The following is a 24,975-nucleotide window of genomic DNA, read 5'->3' on the forward strand; positions in this document are numbered from 1 at the left end:
ACAGGATCCCCAATGAAGGAGGTAGAGAAAGTACCCAAGGAGCTGAAGGGATCTGCAGCCCTATAGGAGAAACAATATGATGAACTAACCAGTACCCCAGAGCTCGTGTCTCTAGCTGTATATGTAGCAGAGGATGGCCTAGTCAGCCATCAATGGAAGGTATATATACCCCAGTATAGGAGAATGCCAGGGCCAGGAAACAGGAGTGGGTGGGCTGGGGAGCAGGTGGAGGGGGAGGGGGAGGAGATAGGGGATTTTCGGAGAGGAAAGTAGGAAAGGGGATAGCATTTGAAATGTAAATGTAAATGTAAATAAAGAAAACATCTAATAAAAAAAATGGGCCAGGCAGTGGTGGTGCACGCCTTTAATCCCATCACTTGGGAGTCAGAGCCAGGCGGATTTCTGAGTTCGAGGCCAGCCTGGTCTACAGAGTGAGTTCTAGTACAGCCAGGGCTATACAGAGAAACCCTGTCTCGAAAAACCAAAATAAATAAATAAACAGATAGATAGATAGATAGACAGACAGACAAACAGACAGATAAAATTGAAATGTATATCCACACCCCCCCGCAAAAAATTTTGTTGAGGGGGCAGATGTTTCTACAACTTAATAAAATTCATCAATATAAAAACATTAATCTCAATCAGTCAATACAGCCCCATATGTCATCAGATTAAACAGCAAGAGCTGTTAGTTGCTACCACTCAGAAGATGGAGAGGGAGTGATGGACTGAGCTCAGGAATTTGAGGCCAATCCTGTCTCAAATATCAAAATGCAGCACCTCGAAGACCGACTGAACAAAATTCAGGTTAAATACCTAAAGTTATTTTCATACTTACAGATTTCGCTTCTGCCCAAATGACAGCTCCAACTCCTGTTTTATGATCCTCTGAAAGACAGGATGTTTATCAGTAAAAACCAATGCTGTCAGTATGAAGATCTATTCTTCCCAAATCATATGAACCTATTTATTGTAACACACATGATAAATGTAGCAACAAGTCCTTGCCCTAACTACACAAACCTTCAAGATAAATCTTTTGGGGTGTAGGACTCAGGAATGAGGTACCAAATAACCAGACAGGGTCACCCCACACACGGGGACAGGGCCACTGACCACCCCCCCCACACACACACACACGGGGCAGGGCCACTGACCACCCTACACACACACGGGCTCAGGGCCACTGACCACCCCACATACAGGGACAGGGCCACTGACACCCCCCCACACGGGGACAGGGCCACTGACACCCCCACACACGGGCAGGGCCACTGACCACCCCCCACACACACGGGCTCAGGGCCACTGACCACCCCACATACAGGGACAGGGCCACTGACACCCCCACACGCGGGGACAGAGCCACTGACCACCCCACACACACGGGGACAGGGCCACTGACCACCCCCCCACACACACGGGGACAGGGCCACTGACCACCCCCCACACACGGGGACAGGGCCACTGACCACCCCCCCACACACAGGGACAGGGCCACTGACACCCCGACATACGCGGGGTCTCTGTGATACCTCTGAATGGCAGTGGCACACTCAAACTATAACTGGGACAGGTCAGCCTCACTGACTCTCCCCTAATGGGACAGGATCTAAGTGACCACTTCTAACAGATGATGAGGCTGAAGAAATACAAAATTTCTAAAAGAATGTATTTAGTGAAATAACCAATCGATAAAATCAATTTTTTTATACTCTAATCATGGAAATTTGACTTAATGGAAATATTTTTGTTTAAAAAAAAAAAGTTCAAGCCAGGCGTGGTGGTGCACACCTTTAATCCCAGCACTTGGGAGGCAGAGGCAGGTGGATTTCTGAGTTCGAAGCCAGTTTGGTCTATAAAGTGAGTTTCAGGACAGCCAGAGCTATACAGATAAACCCCCGTCTCGAAAAAAAAAAAAAAAAAGTTCAAGTAGAAATTTATTTAAGGTCTTCTTTTTTCTTCTACAATAGAGTAAGTTTTAAATTTCTGAGACAAATTTGAATGAATTATAAAACCACAGTATTTATCAAAATCACAGCAAGGGACAAAGTAGGGACATTTACAGAAAAGATCAGTATTGTCTGTACCTTTACCCAGGGCCACTCACACTGCTAAGGGTTGAGTACAACTGTCTTCCCCTCCAATCTCCTTCAAGCTAAGCTCTCCCATGAAAGCGCATTTAAACATCTACTTTTCCATTATACACAATTCAGACAAAAGTCCTGCCATTGTTGTATGAAAAATCTAAGATGCCGTAACTTAAAAAATTATACTTACGCAATAAAATTTTGTATTTCCAATTCAAGCACATTGGAGTTTTCAAAATTATATTCCAATATATATTTTTTCTGTTAAGCATTTTTACACATGATCTCATTTTTTTTACCAATTTTATCAATAGTTAAAATTTCCATTTCTAGATATGAAATTAACTAAAATTTAGTTCTTTTAACCCAACCTTTTCTCCACCTCTCTCTAACATTAAAAATTCCCTAAAAAAGCTTCCCACATTTTGAGTGCCATATGTGTCCATAGTGAAAGGCAGACTGTGAAGGAGGAAGGGAGACAGTCTGGTTCATAAGCATCTAGCAGCTGAATGGAGCGTGGCAGGGAGGAGGAAGCTGTGCGTGGAAGAGGGGAGTGACACTGAGGGATGCACGGTGATGGCTTCTACAGTGTCAGGGGAGAGATCTGGCATCAACAAAGTTTCCTTCTTTTCCAGGCCTTTGTAATTTAATGCCAGAAATTAATATAAATTAATGTTTTGTGCTCGTTCCTAAGATAGTAGAAATTATAGCCATAATATTATTACCTTCAAAATAAACCCCTAAACAAAGCAGTACTTAATACATATTAAATTAAAAAGCAACCTCTCCATATGAAAAGCCACATCTCCTGCAACGATATCTTTCTTATATCAGGATTTTGGTCTTGGGAGCTGTCACTTCTCAGTCAGGGGACAGAAACTGGTCCTTGTCAAGAAGGAAACAGCATTTTCCCACAGGTAGCACTTCTGTGCGTGGCAAAGGCTAGCTGTAAGGGAACAGTCACTACTGTTTTCAGGAAGGGTTTCTTCATTTCCACTTGTTCTTATTTGCTTGTTTGTTTTTTGAGACAGTATCTTGATGGATAACCCAGGCTGGCCTTGAACTTTTAGTCTTCTTGCCTCAGCTTCCCAGGGGGTCAGGATTAAAGGTGTGTGCCCTATCTGGAATTTTTAGGAAACTGTTCCTTTTAGTCTGTTTTGTTTTGTTTTTCTGCACAGTTTTGAAGGAAAGACCAATTTATGACTACTAACAGACGCTCAAGGCTTGTCGGTGCCTGACACCAAAGCTCTTTAGTCCATAGTTCATGCCTACAGGCATATACATCTTTTCTTTAAGGTTTAAAATTCTGTGTGTGTGTGTGTGTGTTGCCGTGTGCTTGTAGGAGTCAAGAGGACAACTGGCAAGATTCTTCATCATCCACCATGGAAGACGAGGGGGTGGCAAAGCCCTTTCCTCTCCAAGCTAGCTAGTTGGCCCCCTACTTATGTCAGCTTCTGTTATTGTTCTAGATCAAAATTGCTGGGTGCCTGATAAAAAGGCTGATTCCTAGCTCTGGTGAAGACCCCTGATCAATCAGAGGAAAGAGGCCAGGGCTAGGGCCTGCATTGTCCACAGCTGCCTTCTGATGCTTTGTCACACTAACTTCTGGCTTGCAGAGCAAATCAGAACAGTTTTGAGGGTGCTATTTCTGCCTACTTCTAACTCCAGCATCATGTCTACAGAGCACTGTTCCAGCCAGAGAGGGGAGTGCCTGCCAGAACAGCATATGCACTATCATACCTTTTTAACATCTCCAGATTCTCAATTCCTTTACACTTGCCCTAAGGGCTTTACTAATTATAAGGTAGGGGTGTGTGTGTGTGTGTGTGTGTGTGTGTCTGTCTGTCTGTCTGTCTGTAGAGGCCACATGCTGATGTCTGTCTGTCTGTCTGACTGTCTGTAGAGGCCACATGCTGATGTTGGGTGTTGTGCTCTAATCTTACTTCTGGAGACAAGGTCTCTCACTGGAACTTATTGAGTGGCTGGACTCTCTGGCCAACAAGATTTGTTTCAGTGGCAGCCCTGGCATTATAAGTTCTTACAACCACATCCTGCTTTTTAGGTGTGCTGGGGACCCAAACTCAGGTTCTCACACACGCACAGCAGAGCAGTTTACCTGCTGAGCCACCTGCCCAGCCCCCGAAGCATTTATTTTGATATAAAAAGATTCCCTCATTTAATAAATACTCTAGTTCTCAGGGGAGATGGTAAGTGTGCCAGTGATTCTCCCCCAGAAGAGGTCACATGGGCAAGTGACAGCCAAGTTGCATCTTAACTAGGAGTTGAGTTCCAGAACCTTCCCCTGAAAAAAAAAAAAAAAAAAAGCAAAACAAAACCAAAACAACCCTATTTTTTTCCTTGAAATCTTTTAGATCAAGCATACCGGCATGGATTTATATATAAACCTGAATAGCAAGTGGACACATGTGTAATACAAAATGTAATTTATAGTAGAATATATAACTCTACGACACAAATCAGCCTTTAAGTGATCATCAACCCCGATTACCATCAGAACACCCTGTAGAAGTTTTAAAGACCTAGCTGTACCCAGTTGACTAGGTCCAGGTGAGCTGGAACATCTGTACCTTTTAAGGTTTCCATGGAGAGTCTGTACATTGATAGCTGAGATCCTCCATTCCGTTTACTTGACCTGAGGTCTTTTAAAGACCACTGCCATCTGTACAGGTCTTTCTGATTTTCCTTCTCTTCTCCTCTTTTCTTGGGATAATTAAAAGTGTCTGGGCAAGGGTTGTAGCTCAGGTGGTGGAGTGCTTGCCTAGCCTGCATGAGGCCCTAGGTTCCTCTCATCTTCAGCACAACATAAAGCAGGTCCAGGAGGTGCATGCTTGTAATTCCAAGACTCAAGAGGTGGAGGTAGGAGGGTCAGAAGTTCAAGGTCATCCTCAGCTACATAGGGAGCTTGGACTGCATAGAACTCTATCTAACAAATAAATAAATAAGTAAATAAATAAAGCCCTACTATATATGGCATGTGTACCAAATAAGTCTTACTTTACCTTTTCTTTTCTTTTCTTTTTTTTCTTTTTTTTTCTTTTTTTTTTGAGACAGGGTTTCTCTGTATAGTCCTGGCTGTCCTGGAACTCACTTTGTAGACCAGGCTGGCCTTGAACTCAGAAATCTGCCTGCCTCTGCCTCCCAAGTACTGGGATCAAAGGCATGCGCCACCACGCCCGGCTTTTACCATTTCTCCTATCTGGACTTTCCCTACTTACTTCTAAGTTGGATTTTTCAAGGTGGTAATTCTACACTGAAAAACATTAGGTAAGAATGGAAATGATATTAAGATGATACACTTTACTAAAATAAAGACCATCACTAAATAATGTTTTCCTTTTACAAACATGTAAAAGAGTAAGAGTGACTGTAACTTGCTGAGAGAAACATAAACCAGAAGACTCTATAGTAACGTTTTTACCCTGATTCTTTTCTTCTAAATTTGTTATTTTAAAATTCTCGGAATTCTGTCTTTATTACAAATAGAATACATGGGCTGAAGAGATGGCTCAACAGTTAAGAGCACTTGTTGCTTTTACATAAGATCTGAGTGATTTCCAGCACCAACATGATGGCTCACAACTGTCCGGGACTCCTGTTACATAGGATCTGACACCTTCTTCTGGGCTCTGCAGGCATGTGGTGCACAAACATGCATGCAGACAAAACACTAGTACACATTAAACATTTTTAAAATAACTGAATATGTAGAAAAATGTGGAATAAATATTTAGTTTTCTTTTTGTGTCATCTTTACTTTGGGACTTATTGAATCATAGAATCATACACACAAGAAGCAAAAAGGATTTAAGTCTCCTGGTTTGTAAATGTAGAGCTTCATAAATAAGAACACAGAGTTTGTAAATAAGAACACAAAAAACACAGGGTCTGGCTCACTTCTTGACATTGTTGACTTTAGTATAAGGGGCAGAGAATTCTAGCACAGATATGAAGCCACTTCACTTCAGTGTCACTTGTAACCCAGACATCCAGCCCCCATTTATGAACTAAGCATTGAACTCACCAGTTCGATATGCCAATAACCTGGCCTGCACCATGCAATGCCTTGCAACTTCCTGTGGCAAACTCTGATTGTGAATTTCATTAATCTGTTCTGGGCTGCTACAGTAGAATCCGAAGTGTTTCAAGTTGGGCACACTAGAAGCTACTGTGGCCAAAAGCAGAATCAGGTCTTTCATGTTTTGCCTTAGATTGCTAAAATAGGGGTTTTCACACAGGTTCTCCAGACCTATAGTCATCAGTATCTGCTTATGCATTTCTTCATTTGAAACCAAAAATAACATTTCATACTCTTTTATTCTTTCTTGTTTACATTCAGAATAAAAATCAGTGTCAGCACCCGGCAATGCTTTTGCAGTTTTTTGAATAAAGTCACATTTGTAAGAGGTTTCCTCCACAAACTGCACCATGTAACACACCAGCGGCTGGAGTAAGACGCACACGTGGGCCCGGCTGTTTGACTTCAGTCTTTCTGCTGCTTTGGCATCTAGCTTGGCATCTTCAGAACTAGAAGCCTCAGTGAGCAAACTTATTTCTGGGTCAGAAGGCCAGTAAGAAATTCGGTTAACTCCAGCTAAAATATAAAAAAAGAAAAGGTCACTGTTTGATGCGAGCCAAATAGATAAAGGTTTTCTATCTAAATCTAGCCTACCACTGACCCCAAAACAGACAACTACACTGTTACTTACACAATGTGAGGCTTCCAAACAAATACCCACAGGCCAAAATGGTTCCATGACTAGTCTATTTTCAGCTGACAGGTTAAATCTGGGAATATTCTATATCATATGAGATATGAGAAATGAAAATTCCAGTGCTCATATTCACTCAAAGACATGCTCATTCATTTACATATGCACTGAACACCTTTGCATGGTGGGTGGGGTTGACTACCAACCACAGTCCTGCCTTCAAAACCTGAAATATTTACTATCTGGTTTTCTCAACCCCTAACAGAGCCCAAGTGACACTGTAGAAGCGCAGCTTTGCAAGCGTGGCTGGAAGCTCAGCGTGAGTGTTACTCACCAAGGCTTTCCATGTTGCCATGGTAGCTTCTGGAAATGCTATAGCTAATACCTAGTATAGCTAAGGCCTAGAGTTTTGTATCTAAATAATTATAAATAATTCATTTAGACACTAAAAATTTTCCTGTCTCAGATTCAGAATTCTTCTCAAAAGCCATATTCTCAAGAGGGAAAAATGTTCATGTTTTAGTGCAGCATTTCTGAACTAAAAACATTAAAAACAACTCCAGATGACCAAAATAGGAGAATAAATAATGTGACTTTAGTCTTGGTTTTGTTAACTAGTTTTAAATTAGCATACTAAGCAATGAGTTCCATGCTGGCATTTTTATATCATCAGTTCTTGTTGACCACAAAGAATTTTTTTATTAGATATTTTCTTTGTTTACATTTCAAATGCTATCCCGAAAGTTCCCTATACCCTCCCCCCACCCCTGCTCCCTTACCCACCCACTCCCACTTCTTGGTCCTGGCCTTCCCCTGTGCTGGGTCATATAAAGTTTGCAAGACCAAGGGGCCTCTCTTCCCAATGATGGCCGACTAGGCCATCTTCTGCTACATATGCAGCTAGAGACACGAGCTCAGGGGGTACTGGTTAGTTCGTATTGTGACTATAAAGAATTTTTAAGAGAAAAATATTCCTAGGTGAAGAGGGAGTGATGAGAGAGAGGGCAGGCAGCACCAACCCTGCAAAGCCTATGTATTGAGGAAAGAACAAACCTGAGGGCATTTCCACTCAGTGTGACAGCAGAAAGTAGGTCGTCTTTACTACATAGAGACACAGTTGGCTCACTAAATAAGAGATCATATTGATTTAAAAAACAAAACAAAACAAAACAAAACAAACCAGAAAATGACCTTAAGGGAAAAAAAACATATGAACAGGCAATTTGTAAAAGAAACATAACTGGATAATAAACATGAAAAAGTATTTTAATTTTCTTATAATGTTTACTAAAATTGCTATGTAAGCACCAAATGTTTATTATAAATAGTTTACAACAGAAAAATTTCTGCTAGTATCTGGTGTAATTTCATTTCATCAAAATTAAAAAGGTTTTATTTACTCCTGTTCAATAAAAGGATTTTATTTTATGTGTTTGTGCATGTGAGTTCTAGTGCCTTCGGAGGTCAGATCAGAGTTACAGGTAGCTGTGAGCCACTGAACCTGGATGCTGGGAACCAACCTTGGGTTTCCTACAAGAACAGGAATGGCTCATAACCACTGAGCAGCAATAGAAAACCTAACTAAGACACATGAGGAAGGCAGGCCAGTTCACTGTGAACCCAGTCACTCACCCGGTCCTCAAGGCAACCCTTATACTGTGGTTTGCAGCAATTACTTTATAATTTACAATTTGTAGCTCTGATTCACACAGAACACTAAGATGAGGTATGCTCAGCCCAGGGCTAATGAGGCAGATGAATTTTCTTGTTTCTTATGTGTTCTGCTCCATAACACACAAAAAAGGGGGCTGTCAGTCTTCCAAAGCTTCCACAGAAGCCCTGACAGATCACCACACTCCACCCACCACCACTCCATATTTGAACCTTTGGCCTGTTTAGTGACACCATTTCATGAAGTTATGGCAGCTCTAGGAGGTAGTCTTGAAGGAACTAACTCGTGGGGGTGGGCTTGGGCAGTTTATAGACTCACTGCACATCTAGTTCTCTCCCAGCTTCCTGCCACCATGCCTGCCTGATGCTATGCCTCCTTTACCATCAAAAGACTCTAATCCTCTGGAACCACAAGCCAAAATAAAGGTGTCCACAAGTTGCTTTCCATCATGTACTGTCGCATGGAAACAGAATAGTAATGAATAGAGCCATGAAAACCCAGCTTATCCTGCACCCTTCACAACCCAGCATCCTGCAGGGCCACTGACTCTGAGCTCATGCATCACCTGCAGCCCGGGTCACTCATCTGATACCAAGTGACCCTGGAGGCAAAAGCCTGAGAATCATATTTGTTGCCTTCTTTCTAGACCTACCAGGTACATGTGTGTAAGACACATTTTAAGAAATAATAGAATCATCTACATATCTGCCTACTTATAAAATAGAATCCGAAGCAGTTAGGTGTCTATACATTAAAACTTTGTGTACCCTTCCAAGGTTTATGGTAACCTTTGGGAGTGTGCTGACTTGTTTTTCTCAACTTGACATAAACTTAGACATATTTGGGAAAAGGGAATCTCAAGAAATTGAGGAACTGCCTCCATCTGATGTCTGTGTATGTCTCTGGTATGTCTGTGAAGCATTTTCTTGATTCATGGTGTGTCAGGGCCCAGTCCATTGTGGGCAGTGCAGCCCCTGGGTGTGGGTTGTACAGAAAAGCAAGCAGAGCAAGCCATGGAGAGCAAACCAGTGAGCAGCTCTGAACTGAACCCTGTCCTGAATTCTCTTCATGATCAACTTTGATCTGGACTTGTAAGCCATATAAACACTTTCCTCCACAAGTTGTTTTTGGTCCGGCTGTTTGTTTATCACACCAACAGAAAAGAAACCAGGGCAGGGAAGCAGCTGCCCAGCCAGAGCCTACAGCTCCCACGTTGGAAACAAACAGAGAGAAGAAGAATGTATGTGACTTCTAGGTGATGGCTTTTGTTTTGTTCTGTGGTGCTGGGGAAAACCAGGGCCTCACCCACGCTGGGCAAGCACTCGACCACCTCCACCGATCTCTCCCAAGCAGGGATCTGTAACAAGCACATATGCATTCTCTGGATGCAGAGGACTCAAGTGAGCCCCCAGGATGACAGGGACAGGGGAAGAATGATGCCTAATCCCACAAACCAACCACTGGACCAAACTGCCTGCTACGCGGCAGCGCCCAGGTCTGACAACTGTAGAGCTGATAGGCTGTCTTAAGCCACTGACATTTGGGGGATCCTTTGTCAAATGGCATCAGTCTGTAATTTACCAAGGGTCATTTAGCAAATTAGTGGGCAGAGCTGAGCCCAGAATCCACGTTTTCCGACTCTTCCTCCTCCTGAGTGTCAAATGGTCCTCAAACACACATTTCCACCCCTCACTATGCATGTATTTAAGGCTGCACTATTTTGTCCAAGCTCAGATAAAGGAGCTGAGTCCCTAGCACCACCTTGTCCGTACTCACCATTCACTATCATTTTCAAACAAGCAGAACATGGTTTTCTTGAAAAATAAAGATCACAGTTTTTCAGCCTGGACCCATGCTTAATAAGAGCAATTTGCCCAGTATGTAAGTCTTCACTGGAACAGTGAAGACCAATGATCTTCATGTTCTTCACCACCACAAGACCAGTTTTCTTCACCTAATTAAGACAAAAATATGACATCATCCATGATAACATCTTACTATCTTTTTATGGGTAACATTTGATTTTCTAATGAGATGAAAGCTATGCTTAGTTCTTACCTAAACATAGTGTCTGCATAAAAATAGATATCTAATTAGGTACATGAAGAATTTCTGAGAGCTTCATATTGACATTACATGAGAAACTTTCAAAACAAAGGCTCTTTTAATTAATCAGTTACATGTGTAACTATTATTATGTTGTTCTAGTGAAAGATGAACTCAATTTAACCTAATAAAGGCCAAAAGCCAAGTCAGCTGACTTGCTTCTTATGCCATCCTGGCTGGGACTATTTATTCTAAGCTTCAAAATGGTAAAGGAAATATAAGGAAATCCCTCTGGGTTTTACACATGACTCTGAAGAATTCAAACAATAAAGACAAAACTAAAGCAGACATCATCTCAATTCTAAAATTACAAGACCTTTTAAAGTCAGAATTGTATTATATAGCCCAGGCTAGCCTTAACTTGCAATTCCTGGACTAAAGATATAGCTCAGCTAGCAAAGACCTGGCTCACAATCATAAGTTTGATTCCAAATTTGCAATGTGTAGACCTTCCCCTCTTTATTACAAAATATTTGAGAACTGTATATCCCTTGAATACAAACCCCTCTTTATTACAAAATATTTGAGAACTGTATATCCCTTGAATACAAAGTGTATGTTATTTCCAGCAAGTTTGTTTGCAAACTGTCCATTTTAGAAAGCAACCAATAAAAATAGCCTTATCAGAGTTGGAGAGATGGCTCAGAGGTTTAGAGCACTGACTGCTCTCTTCTAGAGGTCCTGAGTTCAATTTTTAGAAACTACATAATGGCTCACAATCATCTATAATGAGGTCTGGTGCCCTCTTCTGGCATGAAGGCATATGTGCAGACAAAACACTGTACATAATAAATAAATCTTTTACAGAAAATTGTCGTATCAAAGGATCTGGGCACCAGAGCCAATGCTATTAAAACTGAACCAAATGGCCATTGGAGTGTTGCAACTCAGCTTTACACTGTCAGAAGAAAGAAATAACGACCGGGCGTGGTGGTGCACGCCTTTAATCCCAGCACTCGGGAGGCAGAGGCAGGCGGATTTCTGAGTTCGAAGCCAGCCTGGTCTACCCAGGACAACCAGGGCTATACAGAGAAACCCTGTCTTGAAAAACCTAAAAAAAAAAAAAAAAAAAAAAAGAAGAAGAAGAAGAAGAAGAAGAAGAAGAAGAAGAAGAAAGAAAGAAAGAAATAAGCCAGTAACAAATGGATGTCTGTGACACTGTTTCCAAGACACAGGAAACATATTATCAACCTCTTATTAGAACAATCTTCAGTCCAAGTTTATTACTTTTTTGAGTCTTTTTAAAACAAAATAAAGATAGCTGAGCATGGTGGCTTATACCTTTAATCCTAGCACATGGAAGCAGAGGCAAGCAAAACTCTTGAGTTCGAGACCAGCCTTGAGTTCCAGGATAGCCAGAGATAAACAGAGAAACCTTGTCTAGAAAACCCAAAATTTAGCCCACCCTACCCCCCCCCAAAAAAAACCCCACAACTTGTTCATTTTGCTTCTAGCTAAGTACAAAATATAAAGTTTTTTTTGGGGGGGGGGGTTGGTTTTTCGAGACAGGGTTTCTCTGTATAGCCCTGGCTGTCCTGGAACTCACTCTGTAGACCAGGTTGGCCTCAAACTCAGAAATCTGCCTGCCTCTGCCTCCCAAGTGCTGGGATTAAAGGTGTGTGCCACCACGCCCGGCAAAATATAAAGTTTGAGATGGATTTTTTTTCATAATATCTAGTTTGAGAGGAGCTTTTCATCTCAAACTTAAAACAAAAAAGCCCAAGTTGTATTCTGTCTGAGCTGTCTACTTACTGCTGCCCCAACACACTGCCTTTCTGGGAGCCACTCTTCTGCTTCCTGGCTTTGTTTTACTTCACATACATCTTGGCAAGTTTCTATATAATTCTAGTCACAGATTTTACATTAAAACATGGTAGAACACAATCATCTTTTGTACATGCTTTAGTCAGTATATTGACCTAGGTAATCCACTAATTTTTTTCCCCTTTGTGCTTGTGTTGAAAGCATCTAAGCATTCTCAGGCAAATTATGTCAATATCACACTCACTCCCAAAACTAATCAGGAAACTTATAAAAACAGTCATCAAAATAATAACTTTTTCAAAATACATGTGCATGTTATTCTCTATATATGATGAATGACCATCTCTGGAAACTAAAGGTGAGTAACAAGGAGACACCGGGCAGAATCAGAGGTCAGGATTTGCCTCCCGGTCTGACTGCCCCTGTTTCATATACGATAGCAGACAAGAAATTCGTAGATCAGGGACAAAGGACTCAGAAGAATAAGAAACACGTCTGTGGTGGTCACACCCTCCAGTCCCACAGAGAGTGATGCAGATGGGACCACATGGTTGTTTAGACCCACAGTGAAATCTGATATTAGGAGAGGAACACCAAGACGGACAGTGTTGTTTGTCCCAGAGGGGGATACTAATTACCTTAACACTTCAGAAGTGACCCACATAAAGAGAAACTAGGCTTTGCACTCCAGTCATAATAACCAAGATACACACACTTGTGAAAGACTCCGCAGGACGTTGCTCAACACATCTGTGTGAAATCAGGATTAGACGTTAAAAACATTACACAGTATTCCCACTTGAATTTTTCAAACAGGAAAGACATATAGGCTTGTCAGTACACAAGGCCTTTATGGAGAAATCTAAGAAACTCCCTTGATTACGGAGGTCTTCACAGGACTTTATCCCTTTCCTTTGCTTTCTTATCATAAACTTGTACATTTTTTTTTTTAACCACGACAATTCACCTGTTTTTTTTCAGCAGACACTCTGGTCAACTCTTCATTATCTCCTAAGGGACCACGGTTTTCCTCTTCAGTTTTCTAATTAAAAGCAGATTAAAAGGGAAATTGATTACTATGATGAATTCCACATCTCAGGATTTAAGGCTGGATGCCTCCTTGTGAAGCTCTGCAGTGATGTGTCACTTTGCTTGGGTACTATTTGCTCAGACTACACCTAAGTTTCCAAACAAGGCCTTTATAGGATTGAAACTGTAATTTGGAGGTCATAGAAATGGTACAGTAATAAGCAATGTAAAAAATTCAAAGGTTGTGAAGGATTAAGCAGAGTCCAGAAGATAAAGAATTAGGTACTAAAGGCATTACATATGGATTACGGTAGGTGGGATGATGCTTCCCTCCCAAGGGATTTCTTTGATCCTCCAGAGGCAGCTATGCTGTTTCATAGTTAAAGGGGGGTTAATTTTACAGGCGGGCATAAAGATATGCACCATCAGTCTTGGTATGAAAGACTGTCCTGATGATCCAGTGGGCCCAGTACTACCACAGGAGCCACTATAAGCAAAGGAGGGCAGAGGGGACTCTGAGTGAGACAACAGGAGGAAGAATCAACAAGCCATCAAAGGGCTTTGAAGTCAGAAAGGCGTACAAACCAAACAATGCAGGCAATCTCCAAAGCTAGAAAAGGCAAAGAAATACATTTTCTCCTAGAGCCTTCAGAGGAAATGAGCCCTGCTGGCATCTTGGTATTAGTTGGTGAAAAGCCTTTTGGATTTCTGACCTTCAGAACTGTATGATAACAGATTTTTGTTTTAGTCATCAACATTGTGGTAGTTTTTATGACAATAATAAAAATGAATATACAGATGCCTTCCCTAGAAGTTTTAAATTAGAAGCTAGGGTCTAAAAAGATCCTTCAGTAGTTAAGAACATTGGCTGCTTTTTTTTTTTTTTTTTAAAGATTTATTTATTATATGTAAGTACACTGTAGCTATCTTCAGACACTCCAGAAGAGGGCGTCAGATCTTGTTACAGATGGTTATGAGCCATCATGTGGTTGCTGGGATTTGAACTCCGGACCTTCGGAAGAGCAGTCGGGCGCTCTTACCCACTGAGCCATCTCACCAGCCCACATTGGCTGCTTTTAGAGGAACTACGTTCGATTCCGAGCACCTACCTGGCATCTCACAACTAACTATAACTTAATTCCAGGGGATCTGATGCTCCTTTCTGGCCTCCAAGGGCTCCAGGCAAGCATGCAGCTCACAGACATACATGCCGACAAAACACTCATACACATGGAAATAAATAAATTAATAAATGAATAAATAAATAAATAAAGGTAACAGAGCCTGGCCCTTCAATTAGTTCAATAAGTGCTTAAGACCCTTTGTTAGATGCCAGCCATAGGCCTAGATAGTTGTTCTGGAAGCAACCCTCACAGACTTTAGGACTGTGAACACAGCCAAGTGAGAGAGTGATACGGTGTTGTAGAATTCTGTGAGCCCCACGTAGGTGAAACAGTTAGCAAATTGGGGCAGTTTTACCGTAAGAGTGGTAGTACTGGTGATTGCTGAGCTTATACTTACAAAACAAATGCTGTCTCTTAGAAAAGGCACGACTTCCAGAGATAAAACCTACATCCTGGAAGTGAGGTTTCTCTTCAAGCAGAGCAGGACATATAGGACAGGATGGGTGATAAGGTGAGAGTGATTTCAGTAATGGTGATTATAACAATGAGTTTAAGAGGCATCTAATTCTCCTAAGTGGCTATGGTTGCGGGGGGGGGGGGGGGCGGAAGGTTTGGAATAGAAGTACCATGAAGATGTTTGACATTTCAAAATTATTTTCTTTCCTACTGATTTATGCTTTCTTTTTTTTTTTTTTTTAAAGCTTTATTATATGTAAGTACACTGTAGCTGTCTTCAGACACTCCAGAAGAGGGAGTCAGATCTCGTTACAGATGGTTGTGAGCCACCATGTGGTTGCCGGGATTTGAACTCAGGACCTTCGGAAGAGCAGTCAGGTGCTCTTACCCGCTGAGCCATCTCACCAGCCCTGATTTATGCTTTCATTGTAGTTTAATGAAAAGTTTTGAAAAGGTTTGGAATTATTTCATTTAATCATTACAATTCTATAAGAGTTATTACTTTCATAATACAAGTGAGAAAAATTGTGGCAGGGACAAATTAAAAACTACAACCATGGTCACCTAGCTAATCCTCAATAAACCAGGACACTGTCTTCCCCTCAGTACTGCACTGCTTCTGTTCTGGAAAAGCTCAGGAAGGCCTATGCTACAGTCTCTATAACAGGCTGAACTGGGTGAGAGAGGTGCTGTGGATGTGTAGAGAAAACAAGGGATGTCTATTCTTAACCAGTCACACAATTTAAATAGAATTAAACTATAAGCAAAGTTTAAACCAGTAGGAAAGAAAACCCTTTGGAAATGTCAGTCATCTTCATAGAACCTGATTTCTATTTCAAAACTTTTCATTAATTGCCTCCCAGCCTTATTATAAGTTTCATAGACAATTAATTTCCAATCATTGATTAGACACTTAAAAACTCTGTTTTTATTATTGAGCAATGTAAATATTTGATAGCACAAAAGAACTCAGACACTGGTCATACTTGCAAATGCAGTAAACATTTTAAATATTAAATCTGGCAAAAGTGACAATGTAAACGACCATCAGTGCACTAGTGCTATACAATTTATTAAAATCATAATCAAAACAGTCTAAAGAAGCTCCAGGCACTAAAAGTGTTATTAGTTTAACTCATTCATTACTTAGAAGAACTCCATGTAGTAAGTGAGCAGTGTGTTCAGGGTTTGAAGCATTTATCTTACAAGTACATGGCTCTTGGTTCAATTACCAGGACCTCAAGACAAAACACACTATATGTACTAGTATTTTCCACTATACTAAAATAGAAGCTGACAGGGAAATAATTGCAAAATAGAGTATTCAAAGTTACACAAAGTAGCAAGAGCTTGAACTAGAATGTGAACTCAAGCAGGCTGGTTATGAATCACTGGCTGCCCCCATGCACAGAATGACACCACAGTGCATGTATTTCTTTTCTCTAGTGAAGGAAGATCCAGAATATCTCAAATAAGTAAAAGAAAAAAGAAAAAGGATAGAACCATAGACAGTGTCAACAATCTCTAGGTGGTAGAGTAGTGAGGATTTCTCCTCTGTTCACTTCGGAAATAATGAACACATACTTTAAACAGCTGCAAGCCAAACTGCATCTTGGAGCTTCTGTGACATGCTTTGTGTGGTTTTTGTCAACCTGACACACCTAGAGACCCCTGGGAAGAGGGAACTTCAATTAAGAAGTTGCCTCTATCATACTATCATATTGCTGTATGTGTGCGCCTTTAGGGTATTTTCTTGATTAATGATTGATATGAGAGGGCACAGTCCACTGTGGGCAGTGCCACCTCTAGGCATATAGTCCTGATTTATATTAGAAAGGAGACTAATAAATTGAAAAATATTTTAAGTATATTATGTAATACAAAGAGAAGTCTCCTGGATGCATATGTAGTATGATTTTTTTAATGCTGCTGGCTTACTGGATTATCTTCAGTTTTAATAATAATAATAATAATAATAATAATAATAATAATAATAATAATAATAATGTTTGTACAAAATTATGAAAATGGACTAATTCTGTTCTTCCCTAATGCTATCACTGGTTTTGCTTCTCTGTAGCAGCCATTATACCCAAACTAATAAAAGTAATATACACATATGCTTTCCTGACAGTAGATGACAAACAGGTGATAATGGTAATCTATGCATTTTGTAAATTTGGTTTTCTGGTAGCTAAAACATACTTTCCATACAGATAACATTAAAACTGCTCAACAAGCTCTCAAGCTAGCACACACTGCTAGAATAACTTGGAGGGTGCCTTCATGGACCCCTACCTGGCATTGTGACTTCATGGCTATGGCCTTGGGAAATATGGGCATGAAGCACAGTTGGAAAGATCCTAACGTGGTGAACAATAGCAGGGACGGGTCAGGTTATGAAAGTTGTGCATCTCTTGGTCAAGCCTCTTTCCAAGTCAGCCAGCTGTCATAAAACAAGGATTTATTTTGATGCCTCTTGCAATTATTTCCATGTCTATTTAGATTTTAATTTTTAAAGCCTTAAACTGATAACAGGTATGGGTCAGATTTCTAAACAAGATTTCAAATAAAATATTTAAAACAAAACCAACTTATTTCTCTTAAATAAGCAAAACCTCCATGGTATCTGTCAGATGAAGGAGAGGATGCCAGAAACCTAGAGTGAGAAAAAAACTTTCGCACTGAAAAGGGATTCAAGTTAAATGTATATAAACAGAATTACAATGAGATAAAAATATGGATAATAAAGCTAAAAGGATTTCCAAATTTAGTACTAGCAAACTGACGTTTACAATGCACATTTTAAGGCGTTAAATGTTTCCAAAAGGAAACCCTTAATACCTGGTAATCATGGCACACACTAGAAGTAACTTTTCAGACTGGAAATATGAGCTAGTTCACTGTGCGTTAGGAGCATAGCATACAACAGCCATGACAGTATTTCTTGGGTCTTGCTGCATTTGGCTGTTAGGACTATAGTCGGTCAATGAAATCAGACTTAGACTACTGCTTTTCCGAGGGTAAACACTCTCTATGGAAATAAGGTATACCTGAGATTTTTGCCCTTGGGCTTCCACTCTTGGGAAGAGTTCCATCCAGAGACTGAGCAGAGTGAAAAGGTTCACTTTAGAAAGCCTTGGTATTTGACCTACAAAAGAGAGGGCAAGCACGTCAGAATTTCACCAGGGAAGGCAGGGGAGCTAAGCTCAAAGCTACTAGTGAGATGCAGATGGACTGGCAGGCAGGAGAATGAAAGCCTCCTTAGCAAGAGTAGCCACAACCTCACTTTTCAGTGACCTGGGGGGACACTTTCCAAAGTCGGGAGCTTTTTTTCTCCAGCTCACCCCACAGGTAAAATAGTAAAACTGATACAAAGGTTCTGGAAATAATCAATCAATCAATAGGATAAGGGCTCCTCTCTGATGTAGCCGTGGAGCAAGGTCCCACCCCTACCCCTCTGGAACTAGGCACTGCTAAAAGGGCAATGGTTGGAACACGACTGATCTTCAACCATAAGGCGAAACTTGAGGGAGGCATCACGGGCGGTGAATTTGCAAAAGCGCAATTTCAAGCTCTTCCGCTCCGGGATGCTGACTCTAGGTGCAACCAACCACCAGTGCAGGGCAGGATGCGACCTATGAAGCCTGGACAGCACAGTGTCCGGGACGCGCGTCCGGCAAGGCGACCAGGGACAGCGGGGCAGACAGGAGTCGCTGTGAATCACAGGGCAGAAGGGTGTCAGGGAGGTGCAGTGTGTGTGGATGGGGTGCAGGCTAGCAGGGCGGGAGGGAGACCTAGAGCAGGGAGGGTGCTGGACTGGGGGAAGACACAGGCCAGGCAGGACGCTGAGCTGGAGGGAGACTCGGGCAGGCGGGCAGGGCGCCAGGCGAGGGGCAGGGCGGGAGGGAAGGCCACCGCACTCACCCGTCATGCTGCCCGTCTGCGTGCCGACTGACCTCTCGGCCCCGGAGCCCTCCAAACTCTGCATCTGATCCGTTTCTTTCATCCCCAGCCCAAAGGCCTCGGCCCAGGACAGCTCGCCCTGTCAGGCATGATAGGATCCCCGCGGATGACCTACGGCCACCTCTGCGGCCTGTCAACAACCGCTCGTTCTGCGCAGCAAGATGACGTCTCGGCACGCCCCTATCGCTTCCGGCGCTTGATGTGACGTCAGGGTCCGGCGCACGGAGGTGGTGGTGGTTGAGTTACCCGTCTCGTGCGGCCCCGTGTAGCAGGCTGTGTTCAGTGGTTTTTGCAGGAAGAAGGACGCTTGAAGTTGTCTTGGCTCGGGACAGCAGGGGACCAGGGTGGAGGACTTAAACAGAGAGAGGAGAACATAGGACCGGAGTGGGCGAGGTGGGGGAAGCAGAGCCATCGGAGCCCCGCCGTCAGATGCGGGCGGATCCCAGGGTATTTGGGTCTGCTTCCTACCCAGCCCACGCAAACCATGAGGAGAGGAGAACTGGGAGGATCGAAGAGTTGAGTAAACAGCGGAACCTGGAAAATCTGAGTTGTCCGTTCTAATGAATTTGTAAATAGAGTATGTGCGCGTGCTTCCCGAACAGAGAGTATTTTCCTCTATGGCCCTCCAAATGCTTGTTTGAGACAGGGTCTCTCCTTGGATCACTGATTGGCTACACTGGAGCGTCATCCTCCTGTCTCAGACTTTCCACAGTTGTGATTACAGGCTGGTGCAGCTTTACCCAGACCTGCTTTTTTTTAAATGTGGGTTGGAGGGATCCAGAAAGAACTCCTCAAGCTTATATCTAAAGCACTTACACATGAACCATCTCCTCAGGCCCCCAATGAAAATGTTCAAGTGTAAAACGAAGCCTCGAGCGGTCAGAAACATGGCCCAGCAGTTAAGAACACTTCCTGCTCTTCCAGAGGATCTGAGTTCAGTTCCCAACACCCACATCAAGAGTGGTTCACTACAGCCCATAACTCCAGAGATGGGTATTTCAACAAAAATTATAAAAAATGGTTTTATTTTTATTTAAAATAAAATATTCCAAATTTCCCCCCTCCCCGAGGCCCTGATCACTTTTAAATTAATTCATGGTTTTTCTTTAATCACTATTGTTTATATAGTCATTATATATGTATATAATATATACATAGATATATCTATACATATATGTGCTTGTATGTATATGCTTTTAGGGCTGCTCACTTGATACTGGATAACTAGTTGAGGGAGTTTATTCTTGGGGAAGACTAATTTCTCATATATATATATATATATATATATATATATATATATATATATATATTGAGACAGGGTTTCTCTGTGTAGCCCTGGCTGTCCTGGAACGCACTTTTGTAGACCAGGCTGGCCTTGAACTCAGAAATCCGCCTGCCTCTGCCTCCCAAGTGCTGGGATTAAAGGCGTGAGCCACCACACCCTGTTATTATTTACTCTACATCTAGATATGGGACCCCTGGGAGATTTCACCCATGTTGGCAAGTCAGCTGGTGTTGGCATTGTTCGGGTCTTGTTAAGGCAACCATGTTGTTGAGATTTTGTAGGTGGAGCTTTCCTGCAACAACTAGAAGACAATGTTCTTACAGCTTCCTGGTATTCTGGCTCTTACAGTCTTTTCATCCCCCTGCCCCCTTTCTGAGCTGTCTCCTGAACTTTAGGTGTAGGGGTTGAGTTGTAGATCCAACCTTCAGGACTGGATATACAAGGTCAGTTCTCTGCATTTTCAGAACTGCTGTTGTTGCTGCTCTCCCTCTCCCTCTCCCTCTCCCTCTCCCTCTCCCTCTCCCTCTCCCTCTCCCTCTCCCTCTCCCTCTCTGTGTGGGTGTGTGTGTGTGTGTGTGTGTGTGTGTGTGTGTGTGTGTGTGTGTGTGTTTTCTTAAGAAAGGGTCTCACTGTGAAGTCCTGGCTGGCCTAGAACTCACAGCATAGACTCCTGAGTCTTAGAATTAAAGGCATATGCTACCATGCCCATCTTGATAGATAGATAGATATAGATAGATAGATAGATAGATAGATAACATTGAGGAGGAATTGCATTTACCTGGGAGTATAAGGATAAATATTTAGAAAGAAGTTAGGAATTATACTGGTATGATAGTTCCAGGAGTCTGCCTGGCATTGAATAGGTTGAACTGAGTCACAGAGTTGTACATAGAGGTAGCTTCAAGACTGGTGGTCTCAGAGGAAGGTTTAAAGACTTACGGTCTCTGGACATCTACCTCTCTAGCTGTAATGAATGCTTGCTGATAATTTATTTAAAAAAACAAACAAACAAACCTAAAAACTTTCTTGCTTACTCCAAGGGTTACAGAAATGCTATCTCAGGTGATTGATACCTGTAGCCTAACAGCAGGGAATCAAGTAAAGGAGTAATTGCTCGCGCTTTTTTCTCTGTTGCTCAGAAGTCCCACCTCTTGCTTGTCAGGCAGGAAGGAGGTTTGGAGCGATAAAATTTTATTGAACCAGGAGAAGAGAGTCACTCCCAGAAAGAAAAACATTTACACAGAAAATATACATGAACTCACATACATTCATATACAAATTTATGCACCGTCATACAAACCAGTTGGTCTAAGCTACATATTTATCTCATAATTACATACTTACACACACACATCCATACTTACATATGCATATAGAGCAAAAGATCAAGCACCAGTGCAGAAAGAACTCACTTTGGAGCTCTTTATTATTTTTCTGGATGAAAAATGAGCTACAATCTTGATTGCATAGAGAAAGAAAAAGGTTCTACCATTTTATTGCTAAACCCAAGTCTGTAAGAAAAAAAGCTTTGTCCCCTTTAGTAAGACTAAACCTGCCTTGCTAATAATAAAATATTTGTTCTGTCCCAGGGTAAGGAAAAGCCTACCTGCTTTTTCTCTGTAGCCTTTTCTTTGTCCTTTTTCTGTCTGCATCCTGCCTATTGCTCTCTTTCTAAGTTTCCTTTTAATTTCTAAGTTACTCTACTCTGCCGTCCTCCTACTCTGCTCTCTCTCCTCCTGCTCTTATGTAATAATGCCATGCAATGTAATCATTCCTAGTTTTTTGTACCTTTTCTAGGGGAATAGATCACACAGTTTTTCCAAGCATCTTTTTTTTTTTTTAAAAGTTCCCTAAAAGTTCAAACATAAATTCAAATCACAAGTTGAACAAGAAGTTTACAACAGAGATGTTTACATATGTCCCCATTAAGACGAGACATTCATTTTCTGTCATTAGCTCTACAGGTTCATTGAAAGTTAAAATCTATAATTTTGTGACTAAGTTATTATTGAAGTTTTATGTAGATAAACCCAGTCAATATTTTATCTTCTGACCTTGTACCTACAATAAATTGCTAGTTGTGACTTTTGGTTGATTGTTTTACAACTTCTAGAATGTGTTCTAAGTTGTAAATGCCTACTTTCTATCTCAGAAGCAATTAGCTCATGATACTTGAAGACTGGCAGAGTTCTCATTGCAGTTTTAATATCAGAAAGGAGTTAATAACACTCCTACTATAAAGGGCTTAATAATTACTAGTGTCATTTTAGAAGTTCTTATAGAATCATTAAGAATTAAGAAATCGGGCTGGTGAGATGGCTCAGTGGGTCAGAGCACCTGACTGCTCTTCCGAAGGTCCAGAGTTCAAATCCCAGCAACCACACGGTGGCTCATAACCATCCGTAACAAGATCTGACGCCCTCTTCTGGAGTGTCTGAAGACAGCTACAGTGTAGTTACATATAATAAATAAATAAATCTAAAAAAAAAAAAAAAAGAATTAAGAAATCGCTGGGCATGGTGGCGCACACCTTTAATCCCAGCACTCGGGAGGCAGAGGCAGGCGGATTTCTGAGTTCGAGGCCAGCCTGGTCTACAGAGTGAGTTCCAGGACAGCCAGGGCTACACAGAGAAACCCTGTCTCGAAAAACCAAAATAAAAAAAAAAGAATTGAGAAATCATCCATTTGTCTATATAGCACCACTACAAGACAGTACATCTTTGTTGTTCTGCAGAAATCTGCTCAAAAGGATGGGCTAATATCTAGTGCTTATAATATATATTTAATAATAACAGGAAAATCATATTAGTAGCAGGAATCTTTCCTCAAATGTAGTTTCTTTAGCCTTGCCTAGAAGAGCAAATCCATTATAATTTTACAGCCATAGTTAAACCATCTTAGTAAGATTACCTGCTAGTTTTTAGCTTCTCATAGATGGCTCCTGGCATGATACTGTGGTAGTAAGTTTCCCTTTTAGATCAATGAGTACTCCTGGGTGAGTTTGGGTAGATTTCCAGTTTTTCTCTGGGAGCTTTGCAGTTCAGATCCAGTTAGATTCTCTAGTCCTATGTCTTCAGCAATAGGGATTTACCTTCCCTTTCTGTGAGGCCACCAAGAGCAACAGCAATGACTTCGATTGTTTGGACAGTGTCCTGACCAACACTTGGGAGGAGGTGTTTCAGGTTACCTGCTCCTGGCTGCAGACACACACAAAATGGTTATGGACCTTTAGATCACTGGGCTCAGTTTTACAGAGACTCGGATGTCTTTGGGGTATGGATAATATTAAACATTGTTTCATGCTCTTCTATTCTACCGAGAAGGCTGGCTTTAGAGAGGGGGTTTGGAATGGCTGCTTGCTCCAGACTCAAGCATGTTTGTTTACAAGATTTCTCCACAGTCTCTGTTCTGGGTCAGACCAGCCACCTGACAAGGACTGGAGACCAAAACAGCCAGAGAAAAGACACTGTGCTTGGGAACAAGAGAGAGAAATTACTTCCAAAAGGTTACAAATAGCAAAGTGTAATCACCAAGTAATGTTTAACTCTCAGAATACTGCCTTCCCCTCCACAGTTTTGTTTTCTATCTTTGACGCTTTTTTTGAAATGTAAATTTTATCTTAATACACTTAAGGATTAGTAAGCTCATTGGGTGTGGTTTTAAAAGGATCTGTAAGATCTATTACACAAAAACCAGCTCAGAATTTGTAATGAACGGGGTTATAGTTAAAAATCTATAGATAATTTTAATTGACTGCAACATACTATATGTGTAACTGAGATTTAACTCTTGTTTAAAAGTGTAGATTTGCTACAATGTGCCAGCTATGTGACCTGGATTCAGCTCTTGTTTAGAAAAATAGATTTGCTACTGCATATTATATATGCAACTTGGATTCAACTCTTTACTTGGGAAATAGATAGTTTTGAAGAAGAAAAAGGAAAAGGACTAAGGGGGAGTGTTCATAAACAGCAACTTTCGGTTTCCTGCCACATTGGCTGATGACCTCATCAAGTCGGAAGCACCCATGGGTTGGCCACCATCAGTAGTAAGGTTATAGAGTAGGCATGCCATGTGACTACACTGCCATCTTGATATAAAGCATGGTGTAAACCACATGCTACAAACCAACTACTGTGGCACCCATAGAACTACTTCTACTGGTCCCTCTACTTATTGTCTCCTTGATTAGACAAATGAAGCATCACCAAGGCTCCAAGATGGTTTATTTTCCCTACAATACGGACCCAATAGCAGGCCTCCCAGATATGTTGGATTAGGATTGATATTTGTATGATGGTTTTTCTTCTGAGACTGAAATATAACAGATGAGACAAAACCACAAACAAGGTTTATGGAAAATAGTACTTAGGAGCAACCTATGTTTGATGATTATTTATAAATCCTTAAGGTTATAACCGTCAATTCAGGCTAATGAAACCCGACTTAAAGATGCATGTCTGATCACTTATGTCCTTGCTGCCTTTGTTAAGCTTTATCTATATGGAGGAAATTGAGCCATAAAAAACTAATTTTGTGTTTTATTTTTGTAAAATAAGGTTTCTGATCTCTTGTTAACTGTATTTGTGTTTAAAACTTACTAAAGGATCTTTAATTCAAAAAGTACATTTCTAAGGCTCAAACTTAACAGGTATAAAATCAGAAATGATAAGGGAGACATAACAACAGATCCATAGGAAATCCAAAGCATCATCAGATCCTTCTACAAAAGGCTATACTCAAAAAAACT

The 24,975-nt window shown here is 41.3% G+C and overlaps 1 protein-coding gene across 4 annotated transcripts in view; it reads right to left on the reverse strand.

Annotated features, from left to right (window-relative positions):
* The window catches only part of Cdadc1 (cytidine and dCMP deaminase domain containing 1), a 38,445-nt gene extending 19,338 nt beyond the window's left edge, over positions 1-19,107 (reverse strand). For all 4 annotated transcript variants that reach the window (XM_021203287.2, XM_021203285.2, XM_021203286.2 and 1 more), the window contains exons 1-6: positions 18,902-19,107; positions 18,028-18,125; positions 13,333-13,407; positions 10,272-10,449; positions 6,136-6,705; positions 842-891 (exon numbers count right to left, since the gene is read on the reverse strand). In XM_021203287.2, coding sequence (XP_021058946.1) covers positions 842-891; positions 6,136-6,705; positions 10,272-10,449; positions 13,333-13,407; positions 18,028-18,125; positions 18,902-18,983 — 1,053 coding nt within the window. In that variant the 5' untranslated portion in view covers positions 18,984-19,107. The remainder of the gene's footprint in view (positions 1-841; positions 892-6,135; positions 6,706-10,271; positions 10,450-13,332; positions 13,408-18,027; positions 18,126-18,901) is intronic.
* Between the last annotated feature and the right edge of the window lie 5,868 nt (positions 19,108-24,975).

Source organism: Mus pahari, chromosome 8, assembly GCF_900095145.1.
Source record: "Mus pahari chromosome 8, PAHARI_EIJ_v1.1, whole genome shotgun sequence".
Taxonomy (NCBI): Eukaryota; Metazoa; Chordata; class Mammalia; order Rodentia; family Muridae; genus Mus; species Mus pahari.